General features: G+C 40.5%; 2 protein-coding genes across 5 annotated transcripts in view; one reads left to right on the plus strand and one right to left on the minus strand.

Moving 5' to 3' along the window:
- Positions 1 to 5,213, plus strand: part of unm_sa1614 (un-named sa1614) — a 39,859-nt gene extending 34,646 nt beyond the window's left edge. The window contains exons 23-28 of one of the 4 annotated variants that reach the window (XM_079596661.1): positions 132 to 314; positions 816 to 879; positions 1,540 to 1,601; positions 1,717 to 1,904; positions 2,794 to 2,916; positions 4,375 to 5,104. In XM_079596661.1, the coding sequence (XP_079452787.1) occupies positions 132 to 314; positions 816 to 879; positions 1,540 to 1,601; positions 1,717 to 1,904; positions 2,794 to 2,916; positions 4,375 to 4,449 (695 nt within the window). In that variant the 3' untranslated portion in view covers positions 4,450 to 5,104. Of the gene's footprint in view, positions 1 to 131; positions 315 to 815; positions 880 to 1,539; positions 1,602 to 1,713; positions 1,905 to 2,793; positions 4,188 to 4,351 lie in introns of those variants that run through there. The other 3 variants (XM_079596660.1, XM_079596663.1, XM_079596662.1) reach the window with 3 other exon arrangements.
- Positions 5,214 to 5,234: 21 nt separating this feature from the next.
- Positions 5,235 to 27,039, minus strand: st3gal8 (ST3 beta-galactoside alpha-2,3-sialyltransferase 8). Its single transcript, XM_079596664.1, has 8 exons — positions 26,933 to 27,039; positions 20,308 to 21,053; positions 15,490 to 15,677; positions 14,823 to 15,002; positions 14,679 to 14,724; positions 14,473 to 14,592; positions 11,479 to 14,397; positions 5,235 to 5,873 (listed from the first exon to the last, which is right to left on the minus strand). Exons 2-7 carry the CDS (start codon positions 20,629 to 20,631, stop codon positions 14,230 to 14,232), a joined length of 1,026 nt encoding a protein of 341 aa, XP_079452790.1. The 5' UTR covers positions 20,632 to 21,053; positions 26,933 to 27,039; the 3' UTR covers positions 5,235 to 5,873; positions 11,479 to 14,229.
- Between the last annotated feature and the right edge of the window lie 473 nt (positions 27,040 to 27,512).

The following is a 27,512-nucleotide window of genomic DNA, read 5'->3' on the forward strand; positions in this document are numbered from 1 at the left end:
CTTCTCTTCTCTTCTCTTCTCTTCTCTTCTCTTCTCTTCTCTTCTCTTCTCTTCTCTTCTCTTCTCTTCTCTTCTCTTCTCTTCTCTTCTCTTCTCTTCTGTCTTGTTTACTCTCCTCATGTCCTTTCCAGCTCCAAACGTCCCCCCTCCTCCCCCTCCCATGAGCTCACCTGATGGCTGGACGTCCCATGAAGTAATCAGCAGTAAGAAACGAACCCCTCCTCCCCCTCTTATCATCCGACACAAGCGCACCTACTCTGAGCCTGGCCCTCAGGTGCCCCCCAGCCCCCTCTCTACAAGGCAGGGACCTACAGGTATGTGCCAAACCTGGAAAGATGCATATTCCCATTGTTATGGAAAACATGGAAATATCTGGGAATTTAAAATCATGATTCCCAGGCCTGAAAAAGTAATAGAAATGAATAACATTCTTTAAAATCATGGAAAAGTCAAGGAAATTTCTAGTGAATAGACTTTTATTTCAGTTTTTATTTTAATTTAATTTTTTACACTTGATAAGAACCAAATTCTCATTGGCCTAAACCATTTGTCAAATAAACTGCTCTTTATGCAAAGTTGGACATAAACTCTAAACACACATTGTTACACATCATGTAAAAAACAGTTTTTAAATATGTACCAGTAAATGTTGAAATGAACATGATCTTAATAAATGCTGTAGACGTACTGTTTATTCTTAGTTCATGTTAACTAATGAAACCTTATTGTAGTGTTAACAAAATATTTGTTTCAATATTTAAGCTCATCGACTTACATGAATATGTTTTCTTTCTGTCGTTACTTTCTTTTTCCAGATTATGGAGTACCTTCATGTCCGTTAAGCTTCGGTGGTCCAGACTCACCTTTCCAGAAGTGTGTGTAAGTGCTTTTTGGAGCCACAAATGCTGACCTCTCTTGGCTATTTGCTGGAATACCCCCTAACAAAACTCAGTTTTGTATTAAAAGTTGACAAATGGTCATTATGCAAATGCTAAGTGACCTAAGAAAGTGCCAAATGTCACTAAAATTCGGAAAGTAAAGGAACAGAATTTGGCTGGTAACTTTTACTGAGAAATACAAATATTAAACATGAATAATCATTATTAATCTTAAAGTGAATACACTGCCGTTCAAAAGTTTGGGGTCTGTACGATTTTTTTTTTTTTTTTTTTTATGTTTTTGAAAGAAGTATCTTATGCTCACCAAAGCACATTTGATTTCAGCAAAAACACAGTAAAATAGTATAAAATAGAATTACAAATGATTTTTTAATATTATATTTTAATATAATTCAAAATTTTATTATTACCATCAATTATTGTTATTAACGGTTGTCCTGTTTAGTAAAACTCAAACATTTCTTTACTGTGACTTTTGAACAATTTAATGCATCCTTACTGAATAAAAGTATACATTTCTTCAAAAAAAATTAAAAATCAGATGCATACAAACCATCTACTAAAACTACTGGGCTACACCATCATAATTTCACTTAAAGTTCACAAACTAACATACTGATCGTAAGACTTTTTGTTTCAGCTCAGGTTCTCCCAAATACACGACATCCACTCTCAACTCCTTATCTGAGCTACCAGAACGAGGTAATGCTTTATCTGTCCGGTTGTCTCTCCATTATATTTTAAAAAAGTAGTTTTGCTTATCTCGGCCCATGTTTTTTGTTACAATGCGTTGTGGCTGTAATCTCTCTCTCAGCAGGCTTTCGAGCAGATGGGGAAAGCAGCTCGTCTCACTTTCTGTACCAAACCCCACAACCCATCAGCAGTGCTGGACGTCACACCCCGGGGTTGTCTCCCACCTCCCCCCGCTCCTTTAGCCTGGAGACTAACGGAAGCTCCTCTTCCTCCTGCCACACTGCTCCTCACCCACTGCCCAGAAAAACTTTGGTGAGAAATGTCTTCAGAGGAAAATCTGATTTCTTACAGGTCTTTTCCCTCAGAAGAAAAATCTGAGCAAGATCCCTAATTTGACCATGTAATTTGGTTCGGAATTTAAATGTTTTTGAAAGAAGTCTCTTATGCTCACCAAGCTGCATTTATTTGATCAAAAACACAGTAAATATTATTACAATTTAAAATAGTTGGTTTCTATTTGAACATATTTTAAAATGTAATTCATTCCTGTGACGGTAAAGCTGAATTTTCAACATCATTACTCCAGTCTAGCTGGCAACATGCCAAATCATGCTAACAATTAGCTAATTCATGCTATGTGCAAAAACGTGCTAATTACTGTTAACAATGTGTTAAAACATGTTAGCAATGTGCTAATTCATGCTAGCAATGTGCAAAAACATGGCAATTACATGCCATGATACATTTTCAGGATTCTTTGATAAATAGAAAGTTGAAAAGAACAGCATTTATTTGAAATAGAAACGTTTGTAAACGTTTGTGAATGTCTTTATGTATTTATCACTTTTGATCACTTTATCGCATCTTTCTGTTAAATAATAAATAAAAGTATAAATTTCTTTAGAAAACTAGCTTCACCAGCTGTTTTATGTCTGTGCTCTGCTGGCCTTCCGAGCATCAAACCGGCTTAAACCAGCTTGTTTCCATGTGGGAATTCATGAGCTGGTTTTCTCTGCATGGTCTAGAGGAATGGTATTTTATTGCTTATTTGTGTTTTTGGCTGTTGGAAAGACACAGGCGTTTCTTGACATGTTTCTCATACTTGAGGTTTTCCCTTCAACAAATTGACAGTTTTAAAGGAAAGCAATATTAGTAAGAAGCCACATGATGCAGTTTTTTATTTTTTTGTTCTTGTGTTTAGATGAAGTCGAAGCTGAGGCGTGTGAAGGCCATGTATGACTGTGTGGCAGATCATCACGATGAGCTCACCTTCAATGAGGGTGACGTTCTGGTGGTACTCGGAGAGGACGATGCTGATTGGTGGGTGAGTATAAGAACAAAAGAACAACTGATTTGAAACCAATTTGAAAGAGAGCGTGAAAGACACGAAACTAGCACAGCTATGTAGGCAATTCATTTCCTGGGACTGCGGTCATTTTTAAAGTTTAGTGGTCATTATACGAAAATATTTGCAGAATAGTGCAATTGACCAATCAGATTCAAGCATTCCAGAGAACTGTTAAGTCATAACGTCAATTTTAAGGCCAATCCGGAAGGCTAATTTGCCATGGGTTCCCTTGGGAATGTCTGATATTGTTTTTAGTATATGAGAAAAAAAGCTCTGTGGGCAAAATTATTATAAGAAACTTTTCTGTTTAGCTCAACAACATAAATTACATAAATAACGTGTATTTTAAAACCGTTGTGTGCTTTTTAAAGGCAAGTTGCTTACGGTATATATCGCTACACTGTTATTTTAGTATTACTTATATACTATTATAGTATTTATTAATATTTAGCTTTTATATTTTCATTTTATGTTCTTTTGTATCTATTTTTATATAGCTTTATTTATTTCAGTTATTTTAGTACTTCAGCTTATACTTCGTTATTTCTGTTTCTTTCACTAGTTTACATTTAAGTTTAAATTTATCCAATATTTATATTGTATGTTTGGCTACTTCAGCTTTTTACCAAAAAACTTAAAAAATGTAGTTCAACATAAGGTTTTTAAAATGAATGCTTGAATGACTATGTGTAATTTATGTTGTAGAACAAACATGTAAGTATCTTCAGGTAACCACAGAAAATCCAAAACCGTTATTTAAAAACCCATGGCAGAATCCTGAGGGAATCTTTGACATAATAATTCTTTCTAGATGAACAGCTCTATTGTGCTTTCTTGGTTTACATTACGTTTTTGAGTTTTCTACTTAATTCTCAGTTGTTTTCGGCCCTTTGAAGTATCGCTGTGATAAATGGCTTGAAAGCCTTGTTACGGTTAAAGATGGTTTTGATGAGGAGGCGGCAGGGTTCTTGTTAGCCTTTTACAGTCATGCTGTGTGTGCAGATCTATCCCACAATCCCATGGGAGCAGATGGAAGTGATCAGAGCAGAGCTCTCAGGGTCCATGTTTTATTCTGAGTCAGAGAGCCGCCCATGTCTCCAGCGGGCTTGTCTAATATCCTGCAGATGCTTCTATAGGAAAAATAGCCTCTGGATGTCCCATCAAAAGAATACATTTCTTATAGATTCATAGAGCGATGCAGGAAAGAGCTTTGAAAGTGAAATGGATCGTGAATTGTATTTTTTTTTTTTAAACATCCTGCATCTTCTGTGTTCTCAGCATTGCTTTTTTCATTTTCATTCAGTCAGGAAGCGCAGCCCGTGTTTATGACATTATTTCTTCAAAATGTTGTCATGCGCCGCCCTTTCATTTAATTGAATTTCTCATCCTTCCTTTTGATGACTCTAACCAGAGCCAGTAATATCTTCCTTTCAGCATGGCTACATCGAGGGACAGCCAGACAGAACGGGCTTATTTCCAGCATCGTTTGTCTCTATGCTCACCGAATGAAGCCGGCCAGGATCTGAAATCATAGCACGGTTGACTTTACTGCCAAAGCACCCTGGGAAATGAGGGGCTTGAAGTCTACCCACAGAACCATCGGTAATGAAGAATCAACATGACAAAGCAGCAGTCAAAGCGCCAGGAGAGATGGGATATGTGGAACGAGTTGTGCTGTGGACAAAAATACTCCTAGTTTGTGGTTGTTCAGGTCCTTCAGACATGAGAATCATGCCCCATGATCCATCCTAACCGAACACTCGATGAGTAAAATGTACCATCCTAAAACTGCACCAAAAGCACACACAGCATGAACCGCATGTCATTTGTTACATTGAACTGAACTCGAATGCGAGTAATCATTTATGTCGGGTCACAGAATTGTATTGAGGAAGTGTAATGTCGAGATTGTGTTGCTAAGAAATGGAGACGGCTTAAAAGCACAATTCTCCATGACTGGGTAACCATGGTGCTTGGGTGAATAGCACATTCAGGTCATATTTCACTTACATTTAAAAGAAAATAAAGTTTTTCTATATACCAAGAATATTTGTATTGTGACATTGTCTCAATAATTTAGCACACTTCCCCCCCAAATTCTCAGTTATTTTTAATTCTATTATAATTTTGAATGATATTTGTTATCATTCATTATTCTCTTTATTAAATACTGTACAGTATTTTGTTACATAAATGGCACAAAAATACTAGTTTCAATAATAAAATGATGTTTTTTAGCATAAAAAGTGCTTTAAAAATAATTTCAATATATATATCCCAGAATAAAAAAAATGTTTTCATAAAACCTTAATGGTCCTAAAACGTCTTTATTCCAAAAGGAATTTTCTTTTGATTTTGGGTTAAATACCATTGTTTCGGTAACGTCAGATAAAAATAATAACTGAAAAAAATGGTTAAGTAAGTGGTTTATTGAAAACGGACCACAGATTAATCACAGGTTCACACAAAACATAATGAACACAGAAGCTTACAAAGATGTGCACACACCACACAATTTGGCCATTACAATGGGATCAAACCATCACATTCAGCTGGACAGTCTTTGAACACGTACTAACTTCTTAAAGTGCTTTAGAGTACAGAACTACTTGTGGCAGAAAACATTTTTTCAAATTATGTCACACCCAGGGAATATTACATCTGCGGTCACATGTTGTTTGAATATATGAGATGTAAACAAATCGATAAAAAGTCATTTGGCCACAACTTTTCTTGACTGTATTGCTCAATATCTCAGACTCCTCCTAGATAATTATTCCAGCAGGGAGGTGGAATAAATATTCCATTTTAATTCTATTTCACTACTTGGATCAGAGGATCTTGTATATACACAGTCATGTATTACAGTACAAGTTGAAAATGTGGTTTCAGCATTTGCTTTTTATTTGTTAATGAACCTGAATGGAAAACGTCTCAGGTTACAACTGTAACCTTTGTTCCCTGAGAACAGGGAACGAGACAATACGTCATCGACGCTTTGGGGAACGCCTCAGGCGTGACAGGTGTCTGAAATCACAATCAAATCACGGCAATCACATTGACCGGCGACAGCCCGTGAATCATTACGTGAATGATTAACGTGCGACCTGGAAGTATATAAGGGCGCCTTGCAAACATGACAAATCATCCTTCGTCTGAAGGGACTGTTTGGTAGGCAGGCCCCGAGGCATGGCAGGGAGACGTATTGTCTCGTTCCCTGTTCTCAGGGAACAAAGGTTACAGTTGTAACCTGAGACGTTCCCTTTCGAAGGGAACTCGACAATACGTCATCGACGCTTTGGGGAACGAAATACCCACTCCGCCATGCTGAGGGGAGTGCATGCCAGGAGGCAGTGACAACTGTCAGAACCAGCAAATTCAAATGAAATGCAAGAACCACTCACCCTCAGGTCACACTGGGCTGTCAGTGACAGCATTCCCTACGGTCATAGCCCAAGCTATAAGCCTAACAGGAGGAACTCCAAATATGTAATCCGAAGGCCTACCTGGGCCTGCTCAAAGGCCTAGGACCACAACTTCAATTTAGAAGGGGTCCCTTCTAGGGAATGTGGCTAGGGAACCCGAGGGAACCCCAGCCAGTCACTATTCGGGGGAATATACCGCCCGAAATGCCACCAGGACGGCCTGACCTGGTGTCACTACGTCGGACACTTCAGTCTGGCCAAGTTCCTGTCTGTCTGGAGACAGAGCCTCTGGACATTTGCCTTAGGTAAGGCATCCAACCCGAGGGACTGCGAAGCTGGCAGTGAACCCTCAGCCCGGATCTCAGAGACGGGATATCCCGGAGAGTATGACTCAGCATAGTGCTTTACAACCCTTGCTAGAGAGGGGAGTTTATCTACTCGATCCATGGATCTACCCAGTGTTTGTGTTTGAAACACTGAGGAGGCCTGTGAAGGCCTAGGGGCTGATCTAACTGGGAGGCCTCACGAGAGGCCTACGACCGTCTGACCAGACTCAGGAGTCCAAACACTCATAGAGACCCTCAGTGAGGGGAGCAATGGACCGACTTGTAGGAAACCAGGCTGTAGGCAGAGTAAGAAGTTCCCGGAGGGAACCAGAAGCAGAGGATGAACACTTTAGTTGAGCCAGGGCACAAGCTCGCTTTTAGCAACGGCCTAATAAGGCCAGCTGAACTGATAGCAGGCGGCCACTAGCTTCCAGAACCCAGCATGGTTGGGGAACCACTCACAGGGAGGCCTGGAGGCCTACTACCTGATAACCAAGTATGTGGGAGCTCATATTCAGGAAGGCCTGGTGAGGCCTGTAACCTGATAACCCCAGTATGTGGGAGCTCATAACCAGGAAGGCCTGGTGAGGCCTGTAACCTGATAACTCCAGTATGTGGGAGCTCTTATGACCAGGAAGGCCTAGTGAGGCCTGTAACCTGATAACCACAGTATGTGGGAGCTCATAACCAGGAAGGCCTGGTGAGGCCTGTAACCTGATGACCACAGTATGTGGGAGCTCATAACCAGGAAGGCCTGGTGAGGCCTGTAACCTGATAACCACAGTATGTGGGAGCTCATAACCAGGAAGGCCTGGTGAGGCCTGTCACCTGATAACCCCAGTATGTGGGAGCTCTCATGACCAGGAAGGCCTGGTGAGGCCTGTAACCTAGCGACCACAGTGTGTGGGAGCTCAAAACCAGGAAGGCCGGATGAGGCCTGTAACCTAATAACCACAATATGTGGGAGCCCACATTCAGGAAGGCTGGGTGAGGCCCGTAACCTGACATGTGGAGACTCATAACCAGGAAGGCCTGGTGAGGCCTGTAACCTGATAACCACAGTATGAGGGAACTCACCTTCAGGGAGGCCTGGTGAGGCCTACTACCTGATAACCCCAGCATGTGGGAGCTCATGACCAGGAAGGCCTGGTGAGGCCTGTAACCTGATAACCACAGTATGTGGGAACTACCTTCAGGGAGGCCTGGTGAGGCCTACTACCTGACAGCCACAATACTTGGGAGCTCACATTCAGGGAGGCCCGGTTAGCGGCCTACCACCTGATAATCACATTACGTGAGAACATGCCTTCAGGGAGGCCCGGTGAGGCCTACTACCTGATAGTAGGTCAGGCTAGCTGTCCAGTTGCCTGTCCTTTGGGCTTGCCTACAGGAAGGCCTGGTAAGGCCTACTACCTGATAGCCACCGTAAGTGGGAATTCACCTTCAGGGAGGCCTGAGGAGGCCTACTACCTGAAAGTAATCTTAAACAACTGGTAGCTATGAGCCCTGAATCTGGGTGACGGTTCGAAGGCGGCCTGCTAAGGCCAGCCCACTGGGGACTCGCCTATCAGGGAGGCCTGGTTGGGCCTACTAGCTGACAGCAAGTCAATCTGTTCCAAAGGTACACTGTTGGGAATCATACCACACCAACAAGTAAGTCCCACAATGTTGGGACTCACTTCCGAGGAGGCCTGTTTAGGGCCTACTACCCATCAGTGAGTCAACTGCCCGAACCACCAAGGCCAGCAACACTTTTTTTGAAGTGAGCTGGCCTACAGCGCCCACTTGGGGGCTGCCCATACAGGAGGCCTGCTGAGGCCTACTACCTAATGGCGCAGCCTTCGTTGGCAGATAAGCTGTTTACACAGCGCCTACAGCATTCTGGTACCTAATCACATTGCCCATGGCAGTGTACTCAGCAAAAGCGCTAGCACCCTTTGAGCAAGGGGAGTACAACATACGCCACTCTGCCTCAATGGAGGCCCCAGAGCCAGGGGCCTACCATCTGTAAGCATGGGCGTCAGCTCATGGCAATGCTCTGGCTTCAGGGGAGCGTACTTCGACCAAAAAAGAAGTGAAGGCTAGAACTTTCCGCTCAGCCCGAGCCATAGTGGTGCGAGGTAGGATAATACAGAACTGAAAGTGAAGGACTCAGACCTGCCCTGTATCACAGGGGAATACTCTCCACCTCACCCTGAGGTTTACCAGGGTGCGGGCCCGCCAGTGGCTCTAGGGGTGACAGAAAAAGTATCTGTGCCCAACCTAGGGGAGTGGGGCTTGTTTGTGAGCCAACCACCTACAACCCGACGCTCGAGCAGTAGCTCAGCGAGGTGAGTAAAGCCTATACTGGCAGCCCATATCCGTATGCTAGTTCTGCACGGCAGGGTCGGGCAGACAGACCCAGCCTCTTCGTGAGGCGAAAGGCGGCCTAACCCTGCTCAATAAAGACACATTGTACCGGGGAGGCCTATTTGAGGCCTAACCCAGGATCTTTATAAACCATGCCTCTGCACCACGCTGCATTACACTTGTCGCCCCAGAATGCAGAGAAGGGGGCGGGCCTTGGCCTAACGACTCCCATTGGAGGAGGCTGTCATACAGGGATGCTAGGAACCTATATTCACAAAGTGAAGGTTCAGAGGCAGAAATGCTTAAGCAGAGCGCCTCCACTATCCCTGGCACAGCCTAGGCCAGCTACAGAGGCGGCCCTGGTGAGGGCCAGCCTGCAAGCATAGATCTACCTGAGGGCTCAGAGGAGCCACAGCCTTACTAGAAAAATAGTTATTATTTCATACAACTGGCTGCAGAATCGCTCAGCCCACTGCAAACCCAAACAGAGCTCAAGGGGGCGATGTACTCAGGAAGGAAGTCAGACGGTCCCATGGACCGGACATAAGATCTATCTGAAGCACTAGCGTCAGTCTATACTCCAAGATGAAAATCCTATGGGAGGGAGACCAACTACTCTACCCTGAGGTGGCTAACAGCCCGAGGGCTAAGATAGTCGTTCTAGCCACCTAAAGGGGGACTTCAGGGCCCTAATAATCCAAAAATGTACCTTACATGACCCCATAGCTCTATACAGGGAACGAGGTCTGTAGAGAGATACATTTTAGTGTTAGTTGCACATAAAATTACTCTTAAAGAAGACCACTCAGCTCACCTGCGGCGTGCGAAGTGAAGACTTACCAGACAGTTCTTTATGAACATGGGGTCTACCACCTTTACATGCCTGAAAGAGGCACTCTCCTAACCAAGCAGAGGCAGGCCAACAGAACATTGTTCTAACCATGAGCCCAGCCTCAGGCCTGATGTAGAAAGCGTCTGGGGAGTCGGGGAAGAGAGGAGAGGGCTAAGATATAATCACGCCCTCAGGGGGAGGTGATCCATGCCGATGCTGTGTGCAATCGTGCTGGATCACCACCTCAGATCCCTCTTCTTGCGGGAGTTGCACCTCTACAGCGATCTACTCCTCCACGGAGGAGGCGCACGAGAGGCGACACTGGCTCTCTGGCCCTGTCTAAGGTCCCCGGACCATGATGGGCCAGGCCCTCCCGTCTGTCTGGGTGTGGATACGGATCTCAGCGGTATGTATTTGTCCTAATACAGCTGAGCGCGCCCTCGCCTCTCTGAACTTTCCAGCCACCGCCTACACAGAGGTGCCAAAAAGCTCAGAGGGCGAGGGCGAATCGAGGAGAAAGACTTTCTCTCTTCTCCCCGATGTCGGCCAGGTTCACTCCGTGGCGCAGCTCAGTAACCGCCTCAGGGGCCCCACCCCCTGGACGAGATCCCCCAGCAGATTGGCCTGGTGTACCTGCAACACCGCCATGATGTGCAGGGTAGCACCGGCCTGACCCGCTGGCGTGTATGCTCTGCCATTCAACTGGCAGGGTTTGAGCTCTCAGTGTAGACGCCTGTCCAGACACGAGATAGTTGCAAACGTCTCGTCAATGGGCGGCATCGACACATACCCATGCTCTCCTATCACCTCAACATCAGTGAGACTAGCCCGCTGATGTCGGTGGACACGGGCAGAGTATGGGTTCTTCCATGTCCTCTCGATCTCAGTAGATCGGGAAGAAATGAAAGGCTCACCTGAGCTAGTGGTTTTATGACTGGGGAAAAAACGCTCTCATAGTGAGCGATTTTTCCCCCAACGTTACCATAAAACCACCAGTTCAGCATACACGGGGCAGGGTGGCTGAGAAGATTGATTATCACCACCCTCATCAGCCATCTCCTGTTTGTCCGGAAAAGCACTCACTGCTTAATCTCGTCAGCCGCCGCATCGCTTGAGAGGATTATACCCCTCTCAAGGCGATCGGCGGGCTTCATCTGGGATCCCCTTTTTTTTTTTTTTTTTACACCCAGACGCTGAGCCCTCTTCTCTCAAGGAGAGGGTCAGACGAGATCGGAGCGTTCTCAAAGAAAAACGCTCGCAATTGTACAGGCAGTTCCCTCAAGAACTGCCTGTGCGCGCTCTTCCTTCCCAGACAGAAAAAGCACAGTTGAAAACACTCAGCCTTCTCAGTGCATTTCATAAATACCTGATTTTCAAAAGCGGTTACAGACAAAACAGTCCCTGAAGACGAAAAGATGGTTTGTCATGTTTGCAAGGCGCCCTTATATACTTCCAGGTCGCACGTTAATCATTCACGTAATGATTCACGGGCTGTCGCCGGTCAATGTGATTGCCGTGATTTGATTGTGATTTCAGACACCTGTCACGCCTGAGGCGTTCCCCAAAGCGTCGATGACGTATTGTCGAGTTCCCTTCGAAAGGGAACTAGGGTGTTGTGAGATATGTATGTATTGTGTATCTCATAAAAAAAATAAAAAAAAAACCTTGTATGATTTTCTGTATTTTTATTTATGCAAAATTCGCAAATATTTTTTTAGTACTGTGCAGGATGCCCTAAACTGTGACTTTTGAATTCAAATAATTTTTATTGTTTATGTTTTGGTTTTGTTTCTAATTAGATTAAAACTGAATTTTGTCCAAACTCTTAAACCTTCAATGTCCTGATTTGAGTGTTTGTGTATTTTCAGTTTTTCTGTGACTCTCCTTTCCATGAAAACTCTGTAAACTTTGATAGCCACTGACTGACATGAAGCAACGCAGAGCCAAAATACATTCAAGAACATAAAACCACAGAACAAACACACGTGTGGTAATACTTGGCAACAAACATCGAAATTACAGCTCAAGTTTCAACCTTGTCACAGTCCTTAAAGTTCACAATTATGCAAACTAGAAAAGGGGAAAGAAAAAAAAAACACAGAACATCTACCACCAGTAATTTCAACTACAAAAATACAGAGATCAATTGTATTTCAGGAATAAAAGATAATGAATCAAACATGTATGAAAGTACAGCATTTGCTATATCCAGAACTGTGAATCACAAGACTGGCTGTTGTATGAGTGCCAACGGGTCATTTTAAGGCCACTGAGACCAGATGCATCACTTTAGGGACGGCTTTGGTCTAAAGGTATATAATGCTATTAAACACATAACGCATGAATAACGCTCCCATAGGAAACTCCACACTCTCAACTACAATCTAGAATGCTTTCACAGCTCTGTGTGATATACATCTCCCAGCACGTGTTTTGTGTAGAATTAGGTGATTTCATTGGCAGTATGGTTAAATTAGAAGAGAACTTTAAGGTTAGAAGAGTCCTTCAAATATCAATGCAGGAAATGTGTGGTGACTTGAACAATGTCAGTGCATCTGTAATTGTCTGATGTGAAATCTAAAATAACATTTGTGAACGTCTTAATACGCTATCATTTATGCTTTTAAAAAAATGTGTTTATTGCTTATTCAATCTTTTGAAACCTTATAATCCACAACCTTACAATCTAAAATGATTTAATGCACGGCAGGTTAAAGTTTAAAGTCAACATGAAATTGAATCATATCTTATGTACTTTAGTTCCCCCAAGAATGAATGTTCTTGAATTGTCATTATTTACTGTTCCTCATGTCATTCCCAGTATGCCTGTTTTCTTCTTCTACAGAATAGGGTTGTCGCAGTACCAACATTTTAGTATTCAGTACCAATACAAGTAAAATGTTGTAGTTCTTTGTACCAATTTCAGTACCAGAGTAAAAACTGTTAAATTAAGTACTTACATTTTTTTTCTTTGATGCCTTTTCTTTGAAACCTTTGATGCTCAGAGCGCTCGAAAAAAGATGAACAAAAGTGTTTAAAAGCGCCTATCAGCGGGTAAAGAAAATACCCAATACTTCTATATTTTAGTACTGACTTGAACCTGTACATTTGACAACCCTACTGCGGAACACAAAAAATATTTTTTTATTTATTAAATGGGGTCTAATGTTTGAACCCCAACGTTCACCGCCCCTTAGAAAATTATCCATGATTTTGTGATCGATTACTATTTGTATTACCATAGATTTCCGACAAATATGATTAAATGGTGGATTACATCGTATCTATAAGAAAATGACACAAAAAACATACCACTCTGAAACGTCTTGTGAAATCCGTGCTTGCTAAGTCCATGCTTGAAATCTGTTCTGCACAATCCTCTTGATTGTTAACATTGTCAGGGTCTGAATCGGGCTTGAAATGGTTTGAAACTGATGCCATCGTTAATATTTACATCTTAGTAGAGCTTGCGGTTACGAAGGGGCAGGACATTTTCCGAACATGCGCTAAGTGCTGCCAATCACAACACACTAGGCCAGCTAACCAATCACAGCACATTTCGTATTTTGGAAGGAGGGGCTTCATCGAAAACAACGCGTTCAACCAGACTGGGGAGAGAGAAGCTGTAATAATGTAAAATATGTGAAAAAGAATGTTTTTTTTAACAATCAAGCATTAAAACATATTCTAGTACACCCCCAAAATAAAATCAACACTTTGTAAAAAGGCATAATAGGACCCATTTAACACCCACTTATTACGATCCAATCAATTACGCCCTTTTTTTCTTCATTGGATATTTTGTTAGGAAAAGTGGGATGCAAATGATGCTTCATGTTGACTTTAAGGCTTTAATGCCCTGAAAACTGGCTTTTTATAACATCTGCAAGTGAATGGAGCTGATGATCAACATCTTTCTTGCAGTTTAGACAGCTTTGTCGATTATACGCGAAACCCATCTAGTTTTGTCACAATTTTCACATTTGCAGTGCAGACACTGTGTGAGGCTAGTCAGCTTGAATAAGAAAGAAGTATATAAGGAGGCTTAGATCAAGCCAATTTGCTTACTGTTTATCTTCTTCAACGTTTCAATGCCCGACTGGGGAGGAAGGCAACATCTGTCTTTTTCTTCAGGCACGTAAAATGCTGTTAGAGAACAGGAGGAGTTCTTTTGGTCTTAGGACTACAGCTTGATGTCTGTGGGTTTGGTTCAGTGCAGTTCACAGTGGTCAGTTAATGGTAGGGTGGATCACAGATCTGCGTCTCTTTGGCTTCCATACGGCTGCAGTGCAAGTCCTGGCCTGGCATTTACATGGCACTGAGCATTACTGAGTCAATAAAGGCCACAATTACAGGCTCATCTGTACAGTTTGATTTTGCCCTCTGTGCTGAGCCTATGAATGATCTCAGTCTCGAAATCCGCGTTGTGGACGCCAGTCTTTCGAAAGGCACCTGCGTATCTGTTGTTCTCCCAATAGTGGTGCCAGTTTCCTTGCTTGTCTGCCCCATATCCAAACACTGACACCTGTTGAGATTGAACATCATGATTGAAATCATTGTGACAGAATTGATTATCTTGGCTTTAAATAGAAATACAAACCTCATCACAAAGATGCAAAGCAAATATAATGGCTACTATCCCAGTGGACGGATACCTTCCATGACGCTCTGTCCATTTGTCATGTGTGTACTTAAAAAAGGCTGGATTTACAACCATCACCTGGGCGGCACACATAGATGGTAAAGTTAGGCTTAACAGATGGATGCGTTTATGGATTTTCAAGCTTTAGCATGATTTACACTCACCTTGTCTTTGTCAGCTTTTACAAGATTTTTCACTCTCATGTACGTCCTGTTCAGGATATACAAACAATTTTATAGTCAGTTTTAGAGTCATTTTAGTTAAATTAAAAACTATGTTGCACAATTTTCTGAAATATTTTGAGGTACATTTTGATCTCTCCTGTGGAAAGGGCGCTGGACAACCACTGCATGTCTTTCAATTTGAAAGGAAGAAGGACGAGATGGACACCAGGTCTCAGATCGATCGCACTCTCTGGGTACAGGAAGTGGTGGGTGGTTCGATTTCCAACATCCTCTTCATAACCCACAGTTACGGCCTTATTCATTCTGTGGAATATTCCAGTGGAAATGCATTAGTAAAAAAAAAGCACTTATTGGCTACTTAAAATAAAAATCTATTTTTTTTCCTTCAGGTTTCTCTCTTAGACACCTTTAAAGTCAACATGAACCAGAATTTACATTTTAATTCCTTAATGTGGTTGAAATGTGAAAGGATTTTTAACGAAAATATTTTGAAAATGTTCTCAATGTTGTTTTGTCTTTACAATAAGCATTAAGGGGGTAAACATTTTTGGGCCCCATTGACTATCATAGTAGGGACAAAAATAATATTTTTAAAATATCTTTCTTGTGTTGTATTGATGAATTTTCATTTTTGGGTGAACTACATTGGTCAACATTTGAAGCGGATCAAAACCTTTCATCAAAGTTATACATGAATTTTGAACAATACCAGTTCTTGTCTTAGAACAGCTTTGATTTCAAATGTTGACTACTGTATTTAGACTAGACACATAAAGAGCAGAAAACACACCTAAAAACAGCTGAATGGGAATCTATCAAGGCTCCGTTTTTGGACTTCGACAGATTGCCTGAGTTTCCAACAACTGCACATTTCCGGCACTGGTTTTGCCGTGGAATTTTGTCTTTAGGTGGAGGGGAAATTATCTTAAACATCTTCTTGGTGACATCCTCGATCGTTCCATCAGATGACTGCAAAGACTGCAAAGCAATAGCATTAATAAAAATTATAGAGCTGAACCTCAACATTTAAATAATATTTTTTATCACTACTAATCACTACATCTTTAATGTTTAAAGAAAATATGACTATCCCAGCAATGGTCTTTGGTGTTATTGTATTTCTTAATGCATGATTAAAAATGCTGCGAACGTTTCTATGTGCCATGGAAACTCAAGACACTTCAGGCAAACCAATTTCAGGCTTATCTGAGTGCACTCTTAGTGCCATTGCCTGCAAAGGTCTGAAAGCCTTTAATTAGGCTAAATTAAACCTTACTGAAACACATGGCTGGGCTGAAGGGCCTATTTGTGCCCTTGTTCCCAAGGGAAAATTACTTTTTTGTTTAAGGAAACCAGATAATGACTCTGGGATCCACAGCCATCACTTTAATGATGTTTGGCAGATATGATGGTAGTAAGTGAACTTGAGATGGTCTGGAATGAACACACCAGCTGTTGTCTTTCCCTGACGTGTCCGTGTGCCAGAAAAGGGAAATGAAAATGATATCTACAGCTATGACTTCAGAGGCATGCCTGAGAATCCCAAGAGCTTTTCTGTCTCTAGCTTAGAAAGGCCAATGGCTGTCTAGAGACTAGCAAATGAGTCAAGGAACAAATCCAACATTAATTGTCCCACTCATTGCAGAAATTGGAAAACAGATCCTGTTGAGCTATATCTACATATTGAATTGAGTTTTTTGCCGAAATGATCACATATTTATCTGATCATATGGTCACCCTTCACCCCCAACAGGGAGCTGGTGCCCAATCTGGCAGGGTTGCCAGGTCTGCACAACAATAGCCGCCCAATTGATCATAAAAACTATCCCAATCAAGGCAAAAAAACTGGTCCAATCGCGCTCCGGGGGGTAAGGGGAAGTTATGGTGTTGGGTCACTTTAACCAGTGGACTTGAAAAACTACTCGCAGAAACAGTGTAAAAGTAGCCCAATACCCGGGGAAAACCCAGACTTGGCAACACTGCAATCTGGCCCTGTTGCACGTGGTTACATTTGAAACGACTGTCTAAACTGATGCAACCAAAGCTACAAAAAACAAAATGATTGCATGTGCACCTGTGGGACAGTCCTTAAGACACTAACAGTTTACAGGCGGTAGACAAAGTCACATTTCCAATAACTTGGGACACTAAAGAGACCTTTTTTACTGACACTGAAAAAACAACAGAAAAAAGACGCCCAGGGTCCCTGATCTCTTGCGTGGACATGCTTTAGTTTAGTCCACCTGCAGGAAGGCATGAGACCTGCAGATGTGGACAGAGCAATAAACTGCAATGTGAGACACCTAAAGGCTGATTTATACTTCTGCGTCGGACCTACACCGGAGCCTCTACACTGTAGGCTACGCGTTGGTTTTCATTTAGGCCCTGTTTACACGAGAACGCTCGCTGGTAAAAACATAAAAATATTTTGTGCTTTTCGTTTACACGGCGACAGCGTTTTTGGGGCTTAAAAACGCAAAAAAGTGAAACCACCCTCCAGAGTGGAAATCTTAAAAACGCTCCACCATCGCGTTCCCGTCTAAAGGGTAATAAACGCAAAAGTCTGCTAGACAGTGAAGGCGTCCCGTACGTGTTTACGTCACAGGCATGCGCCAGTACAGGAAAATAACAAAACATTATCAAACTAAAATATAGCATTAATTTCATTGACAAAAAAAAAAAAATCTGTCATTTTTGAGCGACACGCGAAGAGCACCGAGGGTTAAAGCAGCAGCTTTACCGTATTAAACATGAAAAACTGTGTCAGCGTCTCTTTCACTTTCAGTGCTTCACATTGCCACCTAGCTGCCTGGAGTGCATACTACATTGAATTTCACACACTTTTGCGTCCCCATATGCACGCAGCTTTCCCCCCCATAACGCTCGTCTAAACGCAGAATAAAAAGTGATAACGCAACGCCACTTTTGCGTTTTCTCTTCAGATCGTTTCCGTGTAAACATAGCCTTATACTTCTGCGTCGTTGTAACATCTCACAGCAAGAACAGCCAAATCTGGGGCAGTCCATGAGGACGAGAGGTCCTGTAGAACTTAAATTAGCTGGTGGCCACTTTTGATATTGACTTCTTCAGGGACTCATTATGCCATTTTAGTTCATCAAATGTCTGTGAAACTTGTCTGTCTTTGACTTGTCTCAGTTATTCAATCTTTTTATGTTCATTCATTCAGTAATTAAAGTAATTAATTTAATTCAGTGTCTGTCAATGTATTAAGTGTTTTATACAGTATATACCATGATTGTTTATGGGTAGGTAATGTAGTAATGTAGGCAGTTCTGTTGTTGCTCAACTCCCAAGTCAGTGGAGACATGGGCCGGCTACCACAGCAGTATCATTCTGGTGAAATAAGGAATTTGTGATAACTACTAGCACATTATAGAATAGGACAGCACATGAACAATATTTGTACTGTATACATAAATTAGGATGTACTCTCATAGTGTCCATAGAGTTTTGCAAACAAAATGGAACAATGCAGAGGTTTCAAGCCATTATGTCACCTCTAAAGACGAGACACTGCAGCAATGCCGTAGCCAAAGATATGTATTGGATTATAAAAATGTCTTTGAATTATGTGAATTATTTGGTTAATTAATCCGAATATCATGTAATTACCAGGGGCACGTTCAAGCTCAAACCAGTTTCGGTTTCCGAGTTGAACGACATGTTTCCTGGAAAAAGTGTGCATTGGGGTTTGAGATACGTTTTCTCTTGGTTGGTGGGTGTCAAAAAAATGTCAGCACAATCAACAGCAACATGAATATAAACCACACAGTACTAAAGAGACAACTCGCACAAAGGGTCCAAGTAAAGTCGTTTACAAATGTGTCCGCTGCAGCTCGGTATACAAGTACGCAACAATTGAAGATAGAAGACATGTTTGTCTTTTCATCCTGAAATGCAAGGCAAATGTAGGATCACAATAATTAGGAACCACATTTTCTACAAAAACCCTTAAATCGATTGGGATGTTCTCTTATTCTGGACGGCAAGGGCAGTAACTGTAACATCGAGCGTATTTTGCAGTATTAAACACGTATTTATTTCATCAGGCTCCGAAAATTCTTCAAAAAGATCACAAAGAATGGCCTTCTCAGCTGCCATAGTTGCAACTCTTGCGTCCTCAGAACAGGGTGTTCAACGCACCACCGTTTTCGTTTAAAAGACGTTTTGTAACTTTTTGTCGGGGTTGAACGCAGCCCAGAACTAAACATTTACATATAGCAGACGCTTTTACCCAAAGCGACTTGCATTGCTTTTCAAGGTACACATTTACATTCTTATCAGTTCTTGCTTTCCCTGGGAATCGAACCCATGACCTTGGCGTTTGCAAGTGTCAACGATCTACTGTAATATAAACCCAATATAAACCGAATATAAACCCAACAGATCACTCAGATCATTAGGATCACATCAACTAGAAATACCAAGGGTTCACTCAAAGCAAGGAGAGTCCGCTTTTAGCTATTATGCCAGCCGCAGCTGGAACCAGCTTCCAGAAGAGATCAGGTGTGCTCCTACAGTAGCCACATTCAAATCCATATTCAAAACACATCTGTTTAGCTTAGCATTTACTGAATGAGCACTGTGCCACTGTGTGTCCGACTGTTTGCACTGTATTTTATTTAATTTTTTATTCTAAACTGTTTTAATTATTCTCATTTCTTTTGATTATTTTAATTTCTTCTATGTAAAGCACTTTGAATTACCATTGTGTATGAAATGTGCTATATAAATAAACTTGCCTTGCCTTGCCTTACTGTTTGAGCTACAGGAAAGCAAACAATGGTGAGTTTCACAAAAGCATTGTTAGCTAACTAGTCGCAAGTTCTGTCATTATCAGCACAGTTCAACGAGTCTGCTTCCTGAAACCATAGTTCCAACAAACATTTGCAAACAGCATCACAAAGTTATGTGGTTAAAATGACAGATCTCGACCTGTGGTTAGAAGCACAGTTTCTTGTTTGCTTGACATGTGGACTTAAATCCTTATCTTGAGCAAAATAAGCAAGCTGGCATTCAGGCATTTAGAATATCTACAAATTTCATTCACGTCTTTTAGTTAGTCAAGAGATTTAAAGCACCATTTTTGAAGAGTGTGCATGTGCGAACGCGTTTTAGCACGAAAGAAAGAGCCTATGATTGAATCTGGAAATAAAATAATAATTAGTCCTCAGATGCCATGTCTGTAATGTATAGCAAAACATCTGGCATTAATTCAATCTCAAAAGGATTCATTAAAAGAAGTTATTACTCTACCTGCGTGACATCATTAACCAACATGGTTGAACGTCAAATTTGCGACTTTGGTTTCAGGAAACAGTCGTGACTAGCTAGTTGATGTCTTCAACGATGCATCGCTCTATGGTAGTTAAGCAGAAAGTTACGCCATTGTATGGGAAACGCAACCCAGAGTGTTCCTGACAGACTGGAAAAGAGAGGTGCTGCAATAATGTAAAATATGTGAAAAATAATGTGTTTTTAAAATAAAGTGCTTTTGTAGTAGACCCCGTAAACAAAATCAAGACTTTATAAAAGAGCATAATATGGCCTCTTTAAACCATCTGAATCAAAATAATCTGCTTCTTACCAGCCACCACTTCAGAGAGGGCAGATCTATGTCATCGTGTCTGCCGGTGAGGTAAGGTTTCTGTTTATGATCATAGTGTTGGTCAAACCACATTGACACACCCGCGTCTGCTATACAGGATGTACAGCTACAGGAATGACCTCGTCTTGGCTCGGTGATAGGATGTAACTGTGTCTGGTTCATTGTTGGTATCTTGACATTGTGGTGAGAGGGTAAAACTGTGATGGGCACAATGCCGGCCTTCTGAATGGTGTGAGCAGCTATCATTAAAAACAAAATAGCACCTAGCAAAACACCTAAGTACAGTTTTCTTCTCAACATCATGGCTAAAACAAACTAAACCTTGGGGTGGATTTTCCAGAGGAAAAGATTTAAAGGAACCGCCGCTGTAACATGCATTTACTTCTGGCTTGGCTTGTTCCTGCCAAATGGATTGTGGCCTTTATGGTGTATGATGAGTTGCTTTACAAAAAAAAAAGGCATCTGAGGTGGAAAATGACAAGATCTTCAATCCAGGATCGTCCATTATGGCCTTGTTCTATCTGCCCATCCTGTCATGAGTTTTTAAAACCAAAGCACAAGGCCTCATGGTGAAACACACTAAAATGAGTCAAACTGTTTCTTAATGTTCAATACAGTGAAGGAAACGAGTCGGAGATGAGGCAGCTTCACTTCCTGTCTGTACAGCTGTAGGCGCCTCTGCTCATGTTTCATTCCACTGCGAACACCCAGTGCTGCCAAAGCTCCTGAAAAACACACAAGAACATCAACATTTTGAGATATTTTTCCATTATGTCATGTGAATAACAACTTAAAGTTTAGTCACTTCCTCACATAAAACCACCAGAAGACTTAAAATATAGCACTGAAGACACTACTTTTTAAGTTTTTCTGGATAATTTTTGAAGCTACAGTACACATTTATTGAAACTGCATGTATTTCAGTTCTTCTTTTGTGTTCCACAGAACAACACCCTTGTAACCCGAGTTTTGAGGGTGAGGGTGAGTAAACAATGACAGAATTAGTGTGATCTATCCCTAAACTCCTAAAACTGAGGAAACTCATTCTTTGAGGCAGTGCTAAAAAGAAAGAATAATTTCGCCTGTTTTTTTCTTCAAAATCATGTTTTTATGTTCAATCATGATGAACTGACCTAAAAGGAAGAAAGGATGGAACGTTGTCTGTGTCTATTTACTCTTCAAAAACACATTGGAGAGCACTCCGAAATACAAAGAGGAAGTTGAAGAAAGGTCACAACTGTTGCCTCTCGAGTCTGCAAAAATGTGTCTGAACCTCGTTCACACTCCCACCACATCCACGGTACATAAATAACAACTACATAAATAAAGCAGAAGCACCACTGACTGCGTTGGACCAATCACATCAATGCAGCAAATCCATCTTTAGATTGATGAGTGTCAAACACAGCTACTCCCACAATTCCAAGTGTAGAGCTCTAGACTTGATGCATGTTACTTAAATAGCCTACTTGAAGTCCTTAACAAACATCCTTGGAACAGTCGCTTTACTTTTTAAAAACACACACAAAAAGCTATCCCAGAAACGACAGCCAATGTGACCGCAGAGCAAAGCTGAAATTTGATCCAATATGAGAAACAGGAAGTCCAGGACTTTCCTCATCTGTTAGGGATCGGTGTCCGGCGGAGCAGGGAGACGCTGGTAATGGAGTGGGGGATGTGAGATCAGCTGACGTTCAGCTGATTCAGAAGAACCGTCTCTCCCTGCCAGACAGCTGTCTCACTACAGACCAAACAGAATTACATCTCTGGCCAGCGCAGCCAAATCTACCTAGTCAGCAAAGTGAGTCTCCCCCACCGTTCATTACTCAAAGTGAACTAATCTCAAAAGCAACGCAAGGAAGCTTTAAGTATAGCCAATCCTGGGCTGATGAATCCAGAACGTTCTCATTCGCTTAAGCTGAGAAACAAGCGGTTCATTCAGAACACTAATCAAAAGACTACAAAATTACAACAGCTGTAAGAAAGACATATTAGTTTCCATACAAGTGGATTTAAGTGTATTAAGCCAAAGTAATATTTGCTCTGGGCCTGGTACATGGGCAGCCTGTGTTGTGTAATGTTTTTTTTTTTTAAGATAACAAGGTTTCTTATGACTGCCAAGTTACCATGGCTCAACACTGCTGCCTAATCTGGCTTTGCATGGTCAAAGAACAGATAAAATACAACTACGAAAAGCTCCTGAGTGTTTTTTATTGGGACAGCTATTCTGCTGCATCAAGGGAAACACCCTGACTGCGCTAATTCATTTGCATACCAATATGTAAAACACCAGAGCCAGTGGGATTCTCACATTACTGAAACAAGAGGCTCCTCAATGTCTGCCAAACTATTCAGATTTGATTGCTCATTGAAATGTGCCCTTTACTCAGCAAAAGGGACCCCCTTTTCACAGGACTCCTGTCCAAACTTTCTGTGTGAGCCTTGAGGTACGCTCTGGGTTTGGAAGAGAACCATACAGCAAGCAAATGTTAGTTAATAAAGGCTAACAATGCATTGCGGCCTTTGTTAATGAGTCTTATGAGTTTTGAGAACATTAAAGTATTTTAATTAACAGTCTTTACCCCAACACAAGCTGCTTTTAATGCAAAATATATAGCAATCCATAATATAATATAATATAAGCAAAACAGAGCATTAGAAAAGCTATTTAAATTATATATATATATATATATTTTTTTTTTTGTGCAAAAATATTGAAACTTTCTGCCATGGTTTATGTATAGTTATCTTGAAATATAAAATAAAAATTAAATATATAATGTATATTAAAATGTATAATAATAATACAAATATATATATTAATAATAATAGTGTTATTTTATAACAGATACCAGTCATCTGATCGTGTTTTGCTTCACCGAACTGGGCATTTAAAATGTTAACTCCTGACAAACTCTTGCGTATGACAAATATATATATATCTTACTGATAATCTGAATATTGTGGCGCATATGTCACTATCGTGTCAACGTTAGTTACAGCCAACCTAAAAAAACACGTCAACACTGGAAGCAATGATTACAGCCACTTTGATTTACCCAAACTGTTTAAAGAAACATGTTCTTCTGTGTTAACCAAACATCAACAGTGTCTGAGATTTTCCATTTTTGTTTCCTATTCATTGACGAACACCAGAAACAAAGTCAGGCAAAAATGAGCAATTACGAAACAGCGATCAAAACTGCTGAGGTGCTGAATAGATTTGCCTTGGATGCCAGCCAGAGCTTTTTAACTTGCAGAGGCGTAAGAGGCTTGTTTTGCTCAGGGCATGTTAAAGAGTCAGGCCATGTTAACACTACAGTGAGAGTTTCAAGTGAGGTGTGGAGTGGACTGCTAAGGGAAGGGGTTTTTGGCGGTTTCACACTACTTGATCTCTGCCTCACTGTTTTGAAGATGTGTGTGGTTTCCTCAAAATGAGAGATACAATCCCCCACCCCCACTATATAACTCCAAGCATAGCCCACTTATCGGCCTCTCTGATAGCCAAAATATCTTTCAAAATGCAAAACAAGGGGGCCCTCTCATTTCCTTTCCCCTTAGTGAACTCTACCTCTAAAACCTCTAAAACTAACCTCTAAAACTAAGCTTAAGAAACATGACCAGCTACACTGTAAAATATGTACATTTGACTAGAAAATGTAAAAATGCTACTATAAAAACATGTTACATGTTTAACTGTACTCTTATCCTTATCTTATACAGTAAAATTACTATTATAATTGACAATTTATGTAATTTTAGTATATTGTTTTTAGAAGTAAAAAGTATGAATTATCGTACCTTAGGCCAGTATGTACACTTTCACATAAAATAGGCCTATTGTAAAATTAAGTTATGGTTAAAGGTATACGTATCTTTTGGCCCTATTGCTCATAAGACATTCATTACTAGGCTTAACCAATCAAGTGTCACCGGCGGGCCCAAATCCATTACAGATTTAAAACAGTAATATCCTAAACCTAAACTAATCTTGACAAACTTTATATCATTTGAAAGCTTACAATCTCTAGTTTCTATATTTGGTGACTGATTTTCAATATAGATTACAGAGGAGCCGTAATTCATCAATTTGCAACAAGAATATTTTCATACTCCTAAGGCGTGTTCAGACCTTTATTTTGAAATAACAATGAACATGAAAAATCATGAAAGAAGGGTAGAAACCTCAGTTTTTTTTAATGGCAAGAGTTCAAAAGATAGCATACATTCAATTATTTTAGAAAAAAAAGGTCTGAAAATGTTTTAACTATAAAAGAAAAAAACAGATTCACCATTTGTGATGTGGCAGCGAGCTATAACGCACATACGTGTTATTTTTATGTGTTTCTTAGAGGTTGAATTCATATCAAAATCTGCCAAACTTGCAACACTACTTCTGAATAGGATGTCTACTTCATAAATTGTATGAAAATTGTGGAAATATATGGTTTAGATCACTCAAACACTTAAAGGGATAGTTCACCCAAAAAAATGTGTTCTGTCATCATTTACTCACCCTCAAGTTGTTTCAAATCTGTATGAGTTTCTTTCTTCTGTTGAACACAAAAGGTATTTTGAAAAATGTTAAATTATAGAAGTCTATGGCTACAATTAACTGTCTGGTTACCAACATTCTTCAAAATACCTTCTTTTGTGTTCAACAAAAGAAAGAAACTCATACAGGTCAGTGGTAAATGATGACAGATTTTAAATTTTTTGGGTGAACTATCCCTTTAAGAGAGATATAACCAGTTTAGATGGAAAGGATCTGAAGCTGACTACAGTATCTGAAGACGTTACTTTAACTATGCCTATTAATAGACACGGTTCTTCATTAAAAATTAAATCCTGCACAGATAAAACAACCATAATGAAATTACCTTTCACAATACATAATGCGTAACAATGGACTCCGTTAGAGAGCAAGATATGGCAATTTATCTGTTCAATAAAAACCTTACTCGCCTGTTGAGTAATAAAAGCGCCATCTTCGCTATGTTTTACCAACATTACAAATCACCCAGTTCTTGCAATCTCCGAAAAGCCAAGTCAATGTTGATTCCAGTTTTATTACGAGCTCCGTCGTGTTCTCTTTTTGCCAGCAGACTCTCCTCTCTTCACAGTTTTTAAAAAACGGGAGATTCCCCGGAGGTTCGATATTTAGCGTGCTCCATGTCAACCTTTCTCACTCATTGTGACAACTAACCTATGCCACTCACTCACACACACACCATATATGCGTCAAAATAGCCGGAGCAAAGTTTCTCTATTTACGAGTATGACAAGACATGCACAGGTTAGTGATGTAGCCTACATATGTATGCAAATGTATGCAAAAACCATCCCGACAGGTTTAAAATAGCAACACGAATTGGCTTTTAGAAGAAGGATTGATGTATTGATTTACATTTTTGTTAATTTTGAAAAAAGTTACATATTTCATTTGAATAATGTTATTTAATTTAAGTTAATTCAATGGAAATGGACATTCCCAGAATCCATGAACCATCACAGTTGTAAAGTAAACACTTTTTTTAATCTTTTATGTACATCATTAGAATGTTTTATGTTGCACTATATAATTTAATGACAGTTAAGAACTCTAAAATATGCGGTCACCAACATGTTTGTAACATAATCCCTGAATTCTTACAGTAATGTACAGTTTTTTTACTGTAAACATTTGTACCCACACTGCTGTGCTGCAGTTTAATAATTTCACTTTTTATGGTAGCACGGCACTTTCCTCAGAAACCTATTTGCGGTTTTTGACAGTTGCTACCAACTAAGTCACACAGACTAGATCTCTGGTTAAATAAACCGAATTTTTTACTCAATAAAATTATCCGCATTTCGACCATCGAGGCAAAAATGTATGGGATGAATTGGGTCTCGTAGGCTAACCCTAAACGTCTCGTAATACGAAACAATCCAATCTGACAATATTCATTTACACACAAACTGAAAGTTATTCCACACTAGAGTAATAAGTAATTATAACTGGTAAAGACTAAAACCATATAATCTAAACAACTGGTGCATTTTTAGTCACTCGACAGCATTTTGGGCATCATATGGGTCGCGTAGTCAAACGCTTGAACGCCGATTACATGCCAAAAAACTAAGGTAGGAAGCTTACGTTCTTTTGAGCCAGGTTTAGCTACATTCAAACGAAAACGTTACAAGTAGCTATCCGTACATCTAACGGACAATTAAGGATAGTAGAGTAACAGTTTAAGTTGAACAAACATGGATAAGTTATCAAAGAGTCAAACCGTTCGGACTGTTTCCACTTTAAGTTCAGCTCAAGTTAATCTTCGAGGTGAAAACTCGTGCAATCGTGTTCAACTCAAAATACATATTGTAACTATAACCTGCTGTTTAGTAAAATTAGATTGATTAGCATTGCATTGGCTAAACGTGTGGGTTACCTTCGAAAAAAGAACAAGTTTTGAGATGGCAGTTCAGCTTAACTCCGTTAACTCTGAGACCGCTTTCTCTCATCACGTAGCCTATTCAAATCGAGCTTGATAAAGTTTAAACAGGTTTTAGTATAATATCACATGCTGTCGTCTAGAAAGCGGGATAAGTTTAGGCTACTTACCACCTTGTTCTCGGCTCGAATGTGGGAAACTAACACGCAGAACTACGTCTTGCAATGAACTGAGGAGAAATGATGTCAAGCTCTACGTCCTGCCTGCTGCTGTGTGTGTGTGTGTGTGTGTGTGTGTGTGTGTGTGTGTGTGGTCCTGGTAAACCCTCCGTTGTGGGGACCAAATGTCCCTACAAAGATAGTAGTACCAGTAATTTTTTGTTTGTGTGAAAATATCATACTAAATTTAATAAACATTTATTTTTATTTTTAAATGTAAAACTAAAAACACAAAGTTTTCTGTGAGGGTTGTGTTTAGGGATATAGTTAGTTAGGGGATTAGGAGATAGAGTTTACATGAGATGTTAAAGCTGTTTGATATATCAGGGGTCCATTCTTCGTACCTTGCTTAATAGGACATCTGAGATGATTTGATATGCCAGATCTTCTAATCATGATAACTGATATCTGGCTAATTTGGTTCTTCAAACGAATTTGTGGATTTGGTTAAAATATTTCAATTAAATTGTCTGAGATTACTGCACGTTCTTGTATTCACTGGAAAGGGCAGATACTGTATCGATTCTTGAGT

The sequence above is a fragment of the Phoxinus phoxinus genome, assembly GCF_949152265.1.
Source record: "Phoxinus phoxinus genome assembly, chromosome: 22".
Lineage (NCBI taxonomy): Eukaryota > Metazoa > Chordata > Actinopteri > Cypriniformes > Leuciscidae > Phoxinus > Phoxinus phoxinus.

Coding starts and splice junctions, on each gene's coding strand:
- st3gal8 (XM_079596664.1), bottom strand. CDS start 20,631: ATGATGTTGAGAAGAAAACTGTACTTAGGTGTTTTGCTAGGTGCTATT. Junction 15,678..20,307: donor CCTCTCTGAAGTGGTGGCTG/GTAAGAAGCAGA, acceptor ATTGCTTTGCAG/TCTTTGCAGTCATCTGATGG. Junction 15,003..15,489: donor TCCCATTCAGCTGTTTTTAG/GTGTGTTTTCTG, acceptor AATATTCCACAG/AATGAATAAGGCCGTAACTG.